Raw genomic sequence first — 16708 nt, forward strand, 5'->3', positions numbered from 1 at the left:
AGTGCGATTTAGTGATGGGGAGGAGAGAGAGACTACGTACAAACGATTGTGTGTATGTGTGGTCTCACGCGCGTGCACACACACTTAAATATTCTAGGGAAAGAACAAAATTCGTAGAAATTTCTCATACATTTTTTTAATCTTTTCGTTTTATAAAATAATAATTAACGAATATCGTTCTCAAGTTTTGTATTTCTTGATGTTTTGAAATTTCAGAGGCAATAATACACAAGTAACAATTAAAAAGTTCTTTTCTTTTTTTTATGAATGTCTTTTTTTGCAAAAAAAAGAGCGGAATGATAGTTTGCCTTAATAAGCAGGTTAATATTTTATAATTTGTGGGAAATTATGGTTTTGTTTCGCAAAACCCGTTTGGTAGTATTCAATTCTTGTTAGGTAGCCTATATACATGTGTACCCGTACTGTGGTTTACTAAAACGCTGTTATTCTCAACAAGGTAAACATGACAAGAACGACTTTTTACGCTACAGTTTTCGTGTAAAAATAATACATACTACTGTTGTATTTAGGGAATTCCACGAAACATTTTCTAATTCTCATTTACATACACCGTTAACATATGAATGAAATATGAAAATACTGAAGATGCTCTACAATTGGTTTTAAACTAGTTGAAAAACTTGTTTGTTTTTTAAAGTGCACTTCATACGTAAACCAGAAAGGCTTTTTTTGAAATAGAAACACCCAAAACAAGTTTACTGAGGGCTTGAACTACAGAAGAAGTTTTGGACAAAAAGGTAAAATGTTATGAGAGATTTATTGTTGGTTGTGAAGTAAACACTCATATTTATAGCTTAGTAGTGCGATGAAAGTATATTTCAATATTATTGGCCTACCGTCATGAAAATATTTATCAGTCAAGAGAAGATCCTTGTCTAATTAGGGAGAAGATAGTTAAAATATACATTGTTTATATTTGTTGCAGAATCATAATAAAAGGTTTGCTAAGGCAGTTTCTTCAACATACGAGATAATAAAAAACTTTATTTATTACCAGTTGTTATTCCCAAGCTATTAAACAGACTGGTATTAAAATTATTTGGCAGCAAAATAGAACATCTTTTCACTATGCTTATAAACATTTCCCTAAGAAGTAGGAACAACTGATTAGCCACCATGTTTTGTGATTTAATGCCTTGAGAAGTTTCAAGGTTTTATTCTAGGAAACTGTCAAAGACATAATTTCCTTTAAATCCTAATTCTTAAAATCTGAAACTATTAATTAAAAACTCAGTTTATATTACTAATTTGAACAAAGTTTAATTGGAAAAAAGTGTAATTAAATGGTTAATTATTGCCAAGTTTGGAAAAATATAATGAAAACACTTCCTCTGTTTGAAACACTTCATATTAAAAAGTAATTTAAAGAGATATATGCATTCTTTTGTTTGACTTATCTTTTCCACTTTTTTTAAACTTTAATATTTATTTGTAATTTTTTTTTGAACATATTAAAAAAATTAAAATATGAAGTGAACACAAAGAAAGTTGAATAAAACTTTAACCTAATCTTAATTTGCGTTGAAGTGGATTGAGATTAGGTTAAGAATTTTAATCGTTCTAGTTTTGTTTTTTTTTTCTTATGAAAAACTGTCCTAAATATTAGTGAATTATTTAAAAAAATAATTAATTAACATCCTCGTTATCGTTATTCTTTAACCTTACAGCGTCATCAGGTTTTTTTTTTTAACTTTTTGAAATCATTTCGATCTAAAGCTATAGTGATTTAGTTAGATATACGTGGTCCAATATTTAGTGACCTTCAAATGGATTATTGCCAAACTATCCTTTTTATTCACAATCCACCAACATAATTTTAATCCATCCTTAGTCATGCACGCATTTTACTTCCTTTTACGAAGTAAAGGAACTAGTGTGATCGAAAAATTTTGGTTTTCAGATTTCAACGGAAATATCCATTTTGACCATCCATGAACCCATTTTAACTAGTTTCGGCGTACGTACGTACGTACGTATGTATCTCTCGCATAACTCAAAAACGATTTAGCCGTAGAATGTTGAAATTTTGGATTTAGGACTGTTGTAACATCTAGTTGTTACATCTTTTGATTGCAATCGACTGGGTCAAAAGTGTCCAAAAAAGATCAAAATCATATAAGTTTGGATTTTGAACTTTCTATTAACTGCCGTAATTAGCCCTCACTGAGAGCTTTTCAACGATATATAATAAGTGGTACTTATTTTCATTGGTTCCAGAGTTATAAACAAATGAAATTTTAATTAATGAAATATTTTGATCTTACAAGGGGAATGTACATCGGTTCGAATCAACTTCATTTCCTTTTTTTAACGTTTTATTTTTATTTGAATATACTTATTTATTAATAACAATTAAACTCGGATTGTAAAAAAAACTAAACTTACTATCAATAATAATTCAATACAGCAATAAAAAAATCATAATTTATTAATAAAATAAAATTTTATGTACTTATCAATTTAAAAAAAATGTACATATGTAATTTAATAGGCATACAAGGAAGTCATATGGTGTCCACATCAAATTTTTTTGTACGGTTTTGTATCAACCTACTTTTACCATATTTCTTCAGTACATTCCTTATCCTAAAGTACACCTTTCAATTCCTAAGATTAATTCGAATCTGTATGTTAAATCTTGTATCTCGAATCTGTATGTCAACTCGATCCTTCTTCGTTTTTTTAAATATTTTTTTCTAAGATTATTATTATTTGTACGTTTAGCCATTTATTTTTCAAATTTTTAGCTACATATAATAGCTTTAACCGATTAATATACTGACAAAATTAAAATAACTGTCATGTTACATAGGCTTACCTAAAAGCTTCTCCCTTTCCCAGAAGTATATTTAAACGTAAGTTGAAGAACATTATTCGCTTTTCTAAATTTAATATTATTATTTTCATCTATTTCGACATTTCTATTAATAAATTGTCTGAAGTATTTCTAACCTGGAAACTGTTATAGTGCTACTTTTATCACTTTATACCCATTCTCACATCGCATTTTTAGGTTTTATTGTTCCCACCATTAAATATTTCTTCTCTATCTTCGATCATACTACGTACTCCCAATACTGCTTCTAGAATATAGTTTGGATTACGTTAAGTATCTTTTACGTGTTTGTCACTACGCTGTCCTCTGCACTAGCAAGAGATCAGTTTTAAATTCTTATTTCCAATTTTATAACTTTATAACGCTTAGTTTCTTTTACATCATTTTATAATGAAGGAAGTGTACCAAAGTGTCTGTCTATCCGTTTTATTTATTTCAGTTATATATCCTTTTCCATTTCGCTCTCTTTACTATCTAATCATTCCATTTACTCGATTGGAGATATTCCAAAAAAAAATATCTAACTTCTAAATTTATTTTTACACTTTTTAAAATTTGTTATCCTTTAAATTTATAAAATTGTTATTTAAAGATTTGTTTTTCCTCTAATGCCGTATCTTATTTATCCTTACTTTTATCCTGGTCAGACGTGCATTTTTCACTCGCTACAAAATCGTTATTTCATCTCATCCTCTGAAGAAATAAATTAAATATCTATTTGTTGTAGTTTTCTGCTCTTGATTATTCAGATTAAATTTCTACAATGAGTACAAATATTTGTTATTAATTTCTAGATTTTGTTGCTGGTAAATTTCTTTTCTGCATAAAAATTCTTTTATTGTATTTGTCAATCTTTGTTTAATGTTTTCTACACTCTTTTCCATTATTTGCAATTTTATGGCTAAGAGGAAAAGTTCTAATAATTTTTAAACAGATAATATTTCGGCTTAATAACAGCAATAAGTTCAGGTAGTTTCTTTTTACTGTACTATTTCAACAAAATTTTGTGATTTGGAGTTTACTCACGAAAGATCGCGAGTTCAAATTTTGATTTAAACTTGACATCTTTTCATAAGAAAAAAATACCTATAATATTTCCATTAATACTCTCACAACAACTTAACGATTACGAGAAGAATTACCATATGAAAAAAAAACAAACAAACTCCGGAATTTATTATTAACTTTTTTTTTGGATAAGAAAATAAATAATACAAGGAAGAATAAAAAAAAATTCAACTTTACAATAGGAGACTATATTAAGTTTTATACTGTACAAAGTATTTGGGAAAAATTTAGCTAACAGTTTCTAGCTTTTTAATAATAATAGATTTTGTGTTTGTGCGCGTGTGAAATAAATCTATATTTTGAAACTTATCACAAATAGTTTTCACTAATAAGCCTCTTGTTTAAACATAAATATAATAGGAAGATAAATTTCATTGTTATTGTTTAAATAAGGACCTTGTGATTTTAAAAGAAAGGAAGAAATGAAAGAATTTTTTATTTTAAATGAACAATTAGTTGATAACGCTTTGTTCTTGTTTATCTAGTAGTTAACATTTTATAAGTTTAACAATACTTATAACATTAATGACATTTTGTGTATTACAATAGTACAATTAATTTTGTCTAACCTATCGTTTCAAATTTAAGTGTATGTTTACGTAGAAATCTATGAAACTGCTGACATTACCAACCAATGTAAATAAATTAATTAATAAAAAGTAGTAAATAAATGATAAGCTATTATTTCCAACCTGTGGACAAAATTATTTATTTCATGCTGTTAAAATTTTTTTTCACAATTTAATTTGTTTTTTTTTTTTAATAAAGTTAAATTTCAATATCCTGTATTCAATTTTTACTTAAGTAATTTACATGAATTGTGTTTTACGTTATCTATCTTTAAAAATAATAGTGGTACGGTTCTGGGATCCTTTTTTTTCTAATATTTTCAGATCAAAAACCACAAGAAATAACTCAATTTGGTTATAAATTTACCTCCCTAGAATTTCAGGAAGTCTTCACTTCACTGGGGGAACTGAAAGCCGATCGAAATCTTTAGCTAGTCGTAACTCGCTAACGGAACGTTTTCGGGTCTATGTTTGTACGAACGTTTTTCCTATTTTCAGGTATAGAATCAAATCTCGAGAGATTGCCGTATAGTTTTGAATCCCTTGTACATATAGTAGTATGTAGTACATATGCATATAATTTGCTACTGGAGTAGCATATTGATTAACTTAACATTAAAACTGCTTTATGTCTTATAAGAATTTTAGAGGATGAACCAAGATAGGGTTTAAATTCATCTATTTTTAGTAGATTCTATATCTTTTCATTTAATTCTTAGTTAAATTTTTAAAACTATTTTGATTAGACCAAGTCAAGGGTAATAACTTAACTTTATTTATTGTTTGCATATCATAGATTCGGTAGTTTTTTTATATTTATATAATATCAATATTCAAATATGTAATAAGGGAATCTAAGTTTTATCAGAACCTTTCAATTTACCTATAAAAAGTGATTAAAAATATAGAAAAAATTGTGTGAAACATAGGTCTACAGTATCAATCATTGAAATGAAATTAACTATTCTGTTGCTATGAACAGTTGCTTATAACATTTATGTAGAAAATTAAACTTTAGAACCGTATTTGAATAAATTTTTAATTATACATTTTTGAATAAATTTAATCACATGTATATTTAATATTAAATTTAAAATTCAGTAATTAAATTATACTACTAAAATTTTAATTCTTCTTTAGTTAAAATTTCATTGCTTTTTTAGATTTTTGTTTTGATTATTATGTTTATATTGCTGTAAATATTCTTAAAAGTATTTTGTAAAATATCTGTTTGTCATTTTTATATAGAAGTTTTAAAAATATTGCTCTTCGAAATCTGCTACGAAATATCTTTTGTCGTATATATATATATATATATATATATTATAGCAAAGTAGCGAACAACGTGTAAGTATCTTTAGTATTTCAATAGAAGCACATTTTTTTTTCTTTTGTTATATGCCTTTAACGTGAATAATAGAGGCATAAAAAAGTATATCAAAAATTTACAAACCACTCTACGATAATCAAAATAATAACGTGTTTGGGCTTTTTGTAAACCACAATAAATTTGTAAAGGAAGTGTTTGACGTAAGAGAAGAAAGAAAGAACAATGGAAAAGTGTCACGTGATGTACTATACTACGATCATTGATCTGAACTATTACTTACCAAAGAAAATTAAAATGTTTCAATTCTTAATCACTCATCATCGCTTATATCAATAATGCTAATATTTAAATTAGAATCAGCATTTAAATCGCTATCGCTATTTTCGTTAATAATTAAAATTAGAACGGCATTTTTTATTAAAGGTTTTTGAAACAAATAAGTTTATGTTTTCTTGACATGGTCGCACCTTGATTTCCATTTGCCATTCGTACGTGTGTTTGCTCGTTCTTCAATTAATGGAACAGTATCATCTAATATATAATTAACTTTTTTTTTCGCGACGTACTCTTTTAAAACCACTCAAATTTTTTTAATCGGATTAAATTCAGGAGAAGAGGAGGCAATCTCAAAACATTGTGATCTTTTGCTGGTAAAACTGAATCGATATTAAATAATGTAACCCGCAGCTCATGCAAATTTATTAAATTGTACAGTAATGGTTTCAGCATTGTACTCCTAAATGATACTTTACGTTACTTTGGTTACTTTTACTTTGTAAAAGCCAATCGATCATATCTGCTTTTCGCGTATTCAAGATTTGAATATTAATCGTATTTTCATATTAAGCGCATTCTTAACAAAACCATTTTCAGAACCCGCATGAACAATGCAAGCAGGTAGACCTTTAGAAATTGGAGTACCAAGGTTGTGGTCACAGCAGTCACTCAAGATATCGGTTTGGTACGATTGGCATTTACATAGAATTCGTCCGTGTAGATCATATATCTGTTTTGGTTACGGAACTGTTCAATAGTTCTTAAGTAACGTAGCCTTAGTTCCCGATTTTCTCATTTTTCTACTAAAATGTTTGTAATGTGTATATTTTTTTCCATTTCATTCGCTTGTCTTTGGTAATGCGCTATAAGGACCAAAGGCTTCCTTGAAAATTGATTTTCTATTTTACGATCGGTAATAGCGATCGAAGAGTAACACGTTCATCTTTATCAATGAGAAAATTATAAATCGTTTACGAATGACGCTTCAAAGTTATCCTCATGGACGTTTTAGTTTTTTCAGTGCTATGAATTTGTTTTAGGATGCTAAAACCTTTATTGGGATTAGTTTTCTCGCTTCGTTTAAACTTTTTTTAAAGCTTCTCAGTGAAATTCTCGTAGTTTGTGTGACACGTTTTTGAACATGTATAAGAATCTTGTGCCACCTTTTTCATAAAGTTAAAAACATTAAACATGACTTTTGTCTGGTTGTGGGTAAATTTACGCCCCTAAATTTTTTTCTTGTATACCCACTACTTTCATTTTCCATAATACTCATACTATCTTACGTTAAACATATTGTAATCTAAAGAAACAGAATCCATTAACAACAGAAAATGTAAAAATTAAAAAACTGTAACGACGCCTATAATTTTCGTAAAGATACTGCATGACGTATAGCTTATAACATTATTTAATTCACAGTTTATTTTTCAGATTAGTTAATATAATACAATATGTCAAAGTATGTTAGCTATGGACTATAAAATTTCATTGTATACAATATTTACAAGTTAGATAATGTTGTTTAAAAAAATACATATTATTACTTATAAAACAATACTTAAAATTGATAAATAAAAATAGATATCCTTAATAATCAACTGAAAAATATACAGATAGTCTGTATAATGTGTATTACAATAGACTTAGTTATTAAGATCAATTTTCATTGGAACGTTTAGTAGTTTTATCTCTGAGAGAAAACTAAAACCGTCATTATGTTTCTTAAAAAAAAAATGTTAACTGATATAAAGTAAACCTGAACAAAGAGAATTAATAAAAGAATAAGTAATACATTAATAATGATGTATTAGTTTATGTATTAATTGTAATGTAAAAAAATACCCATTAAACCCGCCGACTAGTATTACATGATTCATAAAAACAGAGAGATTATTTATATTATATTTTCTTTTAATTAATTTTTCTATAGTGTAATTAAGAAAAAATTAAGTAAGCAATAAAATAAAACAGAAATACACCAATTATATTTATAATATTAGTGGTCCTTTGCTGTTCCAATGCCTTATTATGACAAAGTAATGTTAAATTAAAAATATCGGCCAAAAAATAGTGAACCCGTGCTGCTCCACGTGCTGCGTTATTATTTAAGTAATGTTATATATTTAAACAAATCGGCTATAAACCTATTCTATTTACAACACGTCTCACCCTCAACCTACTAGTTCTCTTTCCTTTCCAACCGTAGGTAAAATGCGTGCTCAAAACCTATTTCCCGTTCGTCCAGTCGTTCAACTAAACGGCTCAAGCTGATATTTTTTTTATTCTGCTCAGAATGGCTCCAAGGTTCGTCCTCAAGCATGACAGACTTTCAAAAGGATTTTCTTGTAAGTAATTACATCGGAAAGTTACTCAATTAAATACTAATGAGGATATTTTAAGTGATTACAACAGAGACTCATGTTTGGGCTTTGATGATGCTTGATGACATATTTGTGGGTCATTCCGACCAGAATAATAAAAAAATCAGCCCGATCCGTCCAGTAGAATGCCCAGACGGACTGGAAATTTTTAGCCCAATTTTTTTAATATATAACGTATAGTACATCAATATTAATTTGTTAAAGAAAGAAACTTAAAATCTCATATTTTCAATATTACAGTAAATATCGATTGTATCACTAAGAATATAATAATTTAGAATCGCTTATTTTTATTAAATAGTAATACATTTTCAAAGAAAACGTTTTTTTAAAAAAACATTCTTTATCATTTCATAAGATTAAAAACAATTTTTGTGGTTATTTAACAAAATAAATTTTCTGATTTATATCATATTGCAGACAAAAAAAATTGTATAAATGTCAAAATGTTGAATAAAGGTCAATATTGTATAAAGATCCAATAAAATTACGAAAATGCTAACTGCCGATAAAAAATGTTTATTTTACCGGGTGTTCAAACTGAGTATGTTTCTATAAAATAGAAACCAATCATAGAACTTTTGTTAGAAATGTAGACTACGTCCCATAATAATTTACTTAGCTATATCAAGTAGGACAAACACATACTTAAATGTGCCATAGTACTTCATTACACGATACGCACACTAAAAATTAAATAAAAACAAATAGAAGTAAGATAAAAACAAAAAAGAGCTAATCTCTAAACAGCAAAAAATCCAATGAAGGGAAAGTATGTTAAGAAAATAAGGTAGGAATAAGATAGATTCAAAGTGATAAAAATAGATAAATAAACTGTTTAGGAACTAACTGTAAAAATAAATCCGATAAAAAGTATACCGTAAAACTTTATATACCGTATAAATGTAAGATACGAATAATCTAGATATAAAAGAAGAATAGAAAGATTTAACTAGAGAAAGCAGAAGAAGATTAGAGGTTAAGAAAAATAGTTCCTAGAGATTATTAAAATGGGGAAAAAAGTTTTGTTAAAGCAAGCAATCTATGATCTTACCGAAATTGAATGGACAAGAAAAGAGCAAGAAACAGAGAAGAAAATCTCTAGCAATTTTCTATGTAATAAAGATCATATGCTATTTCTGTGTTTATTTTATAATATGGAATATATCCCGTACGTTTTTATGCGTAATAAAACTAAGAAACAATATAATAGTAATAAAATAAGCACGTTCTTAAAAATAAAAATTACCCATTAGGAAGAGAAAATATTAAATTTAGAGATACGAAAGCGCAGTGTTTTATAAATGCAAAAATTATTAAAAAAATAATATCGTATTAAAGGAAGTTTAAAATTCCATCTATAATAAACATACGCTGCCCTGTACAATTTTCCTTTAAGAACTACGAAAGGTAGAATTCTTGATTTCAATTTAAATAAAAAAAAGTCAACATTTTTTAAAATCTCTCTCTCCCCCCACTCTCAGTGTAAAAAATGGAATACATAATAAATAAAAAAATTTAATTAAAAATAATAAATCAACTAAACATATTAGCTGAAATTATAAGAGTTGTCATATTTTTCAAAATGAAATTTGCGGTCAAGTAAAATACTAAATGTTTTTTGAATGCATCATAGAGTTTGAATTTCTATATTCTTTTTTTATATACCGAGAACAATGTAAATAAAACTGAAAATAGATTAAAAGAAAAAAATCACCTTTAAAAGACTGTTTAATTTAATTTAAAAAGAATAAAAATAATATTAAATTAAATAAATCGCAAGGGTCGCGGGCCACTGCGGCATACTTTGGAACGAACGAGCTGATGATACTGCTAGGACAGCGGCAAAAATGGGCTCCGATTGGAATTAACGTGTGAGAGCGATTTCATGAAGAAAATTCGTGTCAAACTACGTACTCCATGGAATAAGTTCTGGTTGCTGAGTTTTCCCACTGTTTTACATGGCATCCGGAAGAACATCTTCGAGGTACCTTTTATTTTAAACAATAGAAATACCAAGTCATCCTAACCCGGGTGAGAACTCTCTTTTTCTGTTTAGCCTCCGAAACCACCGTAAGGATTACTTCAGAGGATGATATGTATGTAAATGAAGTGTAGTCTTGTATAGTCTCAAGTCAACCGTTCCTAAGATGTGTGGTTAATAAAGTCCAACCATCAAAGAATACCGGTATCCACAATATAGTATTCAAATCCGTATAAAATTAACTGCTTTACTTGGATTTGAACCTTAGAATTCTAAACTTCGAAATCAGCTGATTTGCGATGACGAGTTAACCACTATATCAGCCCGGCTGAGGACTGGGTGCACAAAGATAACGCACGCCCATCCATTAGGATCTCCTCAGCAGAACTGTGAGGTGCGCAATGTAAAATGGTCCGTAAAACATCTACTCCTAGATCTCCTAGTGTTCGGGAACCTTCGTCGTAAATTAAACCTATGTTCAGAGGCGAAGACTTTTCTCAACCGGAAGAAATACATCAAAACACAGTTGCAATTTCTCTTTGATAGTGGATGAAGCACAAAATTTAGCGGTTTTGCTTAAGTGAGATTTCTTATGGAGTACTAGGTGCGCAGTGAAAATAGTCTAGTGGTCATGTTCCTGTTTCGATATTTTTTATCCAATTTTTGGTGTTTATTGCTTAATTACTTATTAACACTTAGTTTTATTTAAATCGCTAAATACTCTTATCACTGATGCGATTATAAATAAACAATTATTGTAATGATACAGTGACTTTACAATCTGTTCAGCAAGATAATCGAACAATAAGTAAATAAGATCTATTTGAGCCAACATTAAGCAGCCACAGATCCAGTAGTTTGTGACCTAATAATAATAATAATAATAATAACGAAATAGAAGAGCACTCCGTAAGGCTGGACTATAAAGTCACCTAATTGAAACGATAAATAAAATCAGGAATATTATTGTTTGTCATCAATCTTGAAAAATTACTGTTCGTGTTATCCAATAAATTGACTACCACATAATTCGGGTGCCGATCGAAACGGGTTTGATATCGTAGGCTGACTAGAAAGATCTCCTTCCGAACTTAAGATCTTCGCAACTTAAGATGAGGCCATTGCTTGTACATGTATCATAGGCCATTACATGTACCAGGGTATGTTTAAAATTTTTCGCAGTGTTTTTGTCTGGTAGCGTTCAAGTAGATCAATACTAGAATCGCATGCTATACCACACAATTCAAGCCCGTAAGTCCAAACATGCTTCAAAACTGATTTATAAATCAATAATTTACTTTCTACTGAAAACCGAGATCTATGTCCAGTACTTTTTCAAACCTGAGATCTAACCGTTTCCGCTTAGATTGGATATGTTTCGCCCAAGTAAGTGGTTGGTCAAGAAACCCAAATATTTACAGTCCTGAGATCCTGGAATCGGAAATTTGAAGATTGAAACAAGAGGACAGTGTTCCTTATAAAGGGTGAACGTTGACGTGCTTGAGGTAAATGTATGGAATGAAAAAAGACAAATTCATACGGTACAGTTCTGGAGTGATATCGTAAAATAGAAATATTTAAAGAAATTTTAGTGTTAATAAAAGAAAACCCCTTTTTGATAACAATAAGAAAAAACATTTAAAAAAATTGTGTAATTTTTTTTTCAAATATTATAAACCTACTACCTAAAACGGTAAATTATTCAGTTGGTTTATTCAGAATTACTAAATTATTAATAATTAATTAAAATACTATTTTAATATTTTAATATTTTTTTAAAAATTAAGCTAAGGAATTACATACGACTTCTAAAACATTTTTTTTTTTTAATGAATTATTTCACCACATAAGCACAAGGGTCGTCTGTGGGAATATGAAATTGAAATTAAGTGTTTGAAAAATTTCAAGCTCGATCGTAATTAAAATCCAGAATTTTTCGGATTAAAGGTTCATTCCGCCTCAGAGGAATAACTGGAAAATAAAAATATTATTTAGAGATTTACAAGGTTCAAAACCTAAAAGTTGATTTTATACAATTATATAATTGAATATATGATATATGTGTGTGTGCGTGTGTATTTGCGCGCGCGCGCATATGGAAATACTTAAAGTATTACGAGTTGTAGGAGAATGAATGTATCGAGGTTGCGCAATCCCTCTCCTCAGTGGAATTGTTATTTAAAAAATCCCACTGATTAACGTAAAGGAATAATTTATACGAAGCTAATTCTACGGACAAGTTTATCATATAAATCATGAGTTCTAAACTTAGCCATACATGACTCAGTTAAATTATATGTCTCTTTTAATGTTTATAAGATCAGATAAAACGAAAGGTATAAGAAAAAAAGAAAGGAAAAATTAAGATTTGCTATTACATCTTAAGATTTTGACTTTAATTTAAAATAAGATTTAACTGAAATTTGATTTATAACTTTAAAATCTCAACCTAAATAACTATTTATTTTAAAAAACGTTTTAACCTTGTACTATAACTCTTACTAAAATAAAAAACAAATATACAGAAAAGTTCTATATGCATCCTACATCATGTAAGAAAACAATTAAAAGTAATAAATGCAAAATAATAATAATTACATAAAGAGAATAATAAGTATAACAGATTATAAAATAAAAACATTATGTACATTGAAATAAAGCAAATAAAAAAAAAAAAATAAATAAAAGAGTAATTCTGTATTGAATAACATACAAACATAATAGATGAAATTGAACTCCACAATAGGAGGCAATCTTGTTCTCAATTTGACTGTAGAGTAGTAATACGTCTTTAACCACTTCAATTATTTAAAATTTTTTTTAAATATGTAATAAACTTTTTAATTTGATTATTTTGTCGAAAAATAATAATAATAAAAACACTAAAAAATCCACATTTTCAAAACTGATTACTTTTTGTGTAATTTTTATGATAGACAAAACAGAAGAAAATTAACACCTGTAATTTAAATCAAAATAAAAAATAAATAAACAAATTTTTGAATTTATAAATATGATATTAGAAGTAAATTAATATATACAAAAAAAAAAAACAAAATATATATATAAAAATATAAATAAATCTTTTTTTTTTTTTTTTTAAATTTTATATTTGAAATAGACTACTCTAATTCAAAATAACTTAAAAATACAAACGTGTGTGTGTAATGCGTAAATTTTATCCTATTGCTAAAATGTAAAAGTAATTATGTAGCTAATACTTTTTTATCATAAATACTTGTTCAAAATCCATTATCTCTAGAGGGAGTAGTAGTAATTTGATATTAATTTAATCTTTCCATTATACACATTGTAACTTTGTTAAAGCTTATAATCAATATTTTAAGTAATAGATTACACTTCTAACAACAATAAAAAAAAATTAAAGAATTGTTCCCTAATTAACAAAAATAATAAAATATTGCTATATAAAATATAAGAGTCGAATAATAAAATTTTGAATATTCAGATTATTTGAGCAACAAGTATTTTTTTTTTTTAACAAGAACATTAAAAAATATAATATTTACATGTAATTTCAGCGTATTCTATAGAAATTTGCATAAATAGTTCTAAATTATAAAAAGATTATTTAAAAAATATAAATAATAAAAAATAAAGATTATAGTCTATAATATATTATTTTAAATTAACAATGAAAAAGAAATAAAAAAAAATTAATAAGAACATAAATTGAACAAAAAAGTAAACAGAAATCCTTTATTTTTTATTTCTTTGGAAATTTATCTAATAAAACTAAACATAACTGGCTATTTAAAATGATTTTTTTGTAATACGCTAAAAAATGTAATTATAAAGAATATTAGAAATGATAATAGAAAATAATTTTTTTGCACTGCATATAAAAGTACAAAGGATAAATTTATAAAAAATAATAAAATTACATAAAATATAAATATATTTCATTTAAAAATTTTTATAATATAAAAATTACTTTATTTTTGAAACATTGATTAACTTTCTTATTATGTCGCCTTTATTTTGGTATAAGATATTTAAGAAACATAAAAATGAAATTAATTAGTTTTTTGTTTTTTAAATTAACAGTGAATATAATATGCAAAAATGATCGTAAGTATACATATAAGAAATTGTTTATTATGTAATAAATAATTAGATAAAATAAATTAAAGAAAATAGTTAAAATAAAAATAATAAAATAACGTAAAATAATAATTAAAAAATGCCCTATTACAATTATTATATAAAATATATATATATATAATTTATATTATTAGTTTTTTATGCATAATTCAACTGGTTTTCCATTAAAAATAAGTTATAACCTTTGTAAAAAAATAATGACTTGGGCCGTAAACTAACGTAAAAAAAAAAATTAATATTAATAATATGATAAAACAGTATTTGTATATACATGAAAATTGTTAAATTAACAAAAAAACTTATTGGATATTTCGATCAATTTTTTAATTTATATTACTGTGGTCAATCTATAGAAGTATAATAAAGAATATATATATAAAGTGAAAAAATACTCCAATGGATATTCAGTACTATTGATTTCTTTTATAAAAGTACAAAAAAAAAATAAATTTAAATTTTAGTAAAGACGAGAAAAAAGGGTGTTATAGGTGAATTTTTAAATAAAAAGTTTTTGTTAAGTATCTTTGATTAAAACTTACATTAATCATAACATTGTAAAAGATAAACTTAATAAATTACTTTAAATTTTATGAAAGAGAAATGGTGTTTTTATATTACAAAAAGACTTTTAAACATTTCCAGAGAAATGAATTTAACTTATCTGAAGTAGACTGTAACTGTTAATTTGTTGAACATAAATTTTTTTTTATAAAGTAATTTTTTTTCTCGGAGTTGAATATATTTGTTTAATTACAAAAAAAAGAAAAGTTGTACTGTATTTCAAAGAATAAAAATAATTCATATTGAGATTAAAAAAAAACCAAAAAATTTTTGAAGCATAAGTTTCAATTTGCACTTTCCATAAAAATGGGAAAAACAAGTGTTTTTTTAATCAAATTTTACTGTAGGATATAATATAGTGATTTCTCATTCATAAAAAAAAAAAAACAAGTTACGTGCGTTGCAGAGATCAAAACAGATGTTAAATCATTAATTATGAAGTTTTTATGGAAAAAGTTACATTCAACATATTAGAAACATAAAATAATAATAATAATAAACAATAATAACCAAAAACATGTAACAAATTAAAAGGTAAATGTAATATTGTTTATTAAAAATAAAATTTACTATTTTAAATTACTTAAATAAAAAATTGAAATAAAAACCAAATTTTTAACTAATGGAATTAATAAACCTCAACAATATTTAAGTATTCCTGAGAAAATTTATTTCTTTAGAAGGGTTTGTAAAATTTAAAAACAATTAAATATTCTAAAGAAAAACGTTTATCCATAAAAAAAAAAAAATTATAATGTAATTTAATATTTTAGAAAACCAAACAGTAATAGAAATAAAAATAATAAATAAACGAAATAAAACATACACTATACTTGACGTTTTGCATGTGCGTTCAATATAGAGTTGAACTCTACGCGGTAATAATAATTTAAACTGATAACAAGAGAAAGTAACACTGTTATCGGAATAGTTACCGGAGGCGAACTGAAGTCTAGTCGGACTGTGTGATTCTTTGACTACACCAGCGTGCGCCAACAAAACAATTTTAACGCATGCGTCGTTAACTTAGGTCGCGTCGTCAACAGAGATTATCCGTATACAAACCAACACTAAACCTACCGACACCAAACTTACTACTTTACTTCGTTGTTGGTTTAGATAAGGGTATCTAAATACGTAAGTAGATAAATCCAATCATTATAACAACATAATCCGAAATCAAAAACAAAACATTCTTCTTTATTTATCTTTTTTCTTCAGCTATCATTACCTGGTACAAATCAGAGGTTAAATATATAAACAGGTCTACCATTAATGATTTCATAAAATTATCACTTTTCGGTTCATCTTAGCCTGAAAAAGGAAACTAACTTTAAATATGGATGAAACTGTTTCATTATGCTTAGAAGACGTACAACTGCTAATCATGCTGGTAGAGTTTCCATTAATGATAACGGTAGTATTTCTATAATCAATAACATAAAATTTCAAGGTATTTTGTAAGATGGCAAATTACCGAGGGACAATAAAATTGATTTTATTCACAAAATGAAAGAAAAAAGAATGCCCTTGCTTTGAAGCCTTTTAATGAAA

At 26.6% G+C, this 16708-nt stretch overlaps 1 protein-coding gene across 3 annotated transcripts in view; it reads right to left on the reverse strand.

Moving 5' to 3' along the window:
* The window catches only part of LOC142328128 (GTPase-activating Rap/Ran-GAP domain-like protein 3), a 514058-nt gene extending 497953 nt beyond the window's left edge, over nucleotides 1-16105 (reverse strand). For all 3 annotated transcript variants that reach the window (XM_075371663.1, XM_075371662.1, XM_075371661.1), the window contains exons 1-2: nucleotides 15981-16105; nucleotides 13182-13427 (exon numbers count right to left, since the gene is read on the reverse strand). In XM_075371663.1, coding sequence (XP_075227778.1) covers nucleotides 13182-13187 — 6 coding nt within the window. In that variant the 5' untranslated portion in view covers nucleotides 13188-13427; nucleotides 15981-16105. The remainder of the gene's footprint in view (nucleotides 1-13181; nucleotides 13428-15980) is intronic.
* Nucleotides 16106-16708: the final 603 nt, after the last annotated feature.

This window comes from Lycorma delicatula, chromosome 7 (genome assembly GCF_047948215.1).
Source record: "Lycorma delicatula isolate Av1 chromosome 7, ASM4794821v1, whole genome shotgun sequence".
In the NCBI taxonomy this organism is placed as follows: domain Eukaryota; kingdom Metazoa; phylum Arthropoda; class Insecta; order Hemiptera; family Fulgoridae; genus Lycorma; species Lycorma delicatula.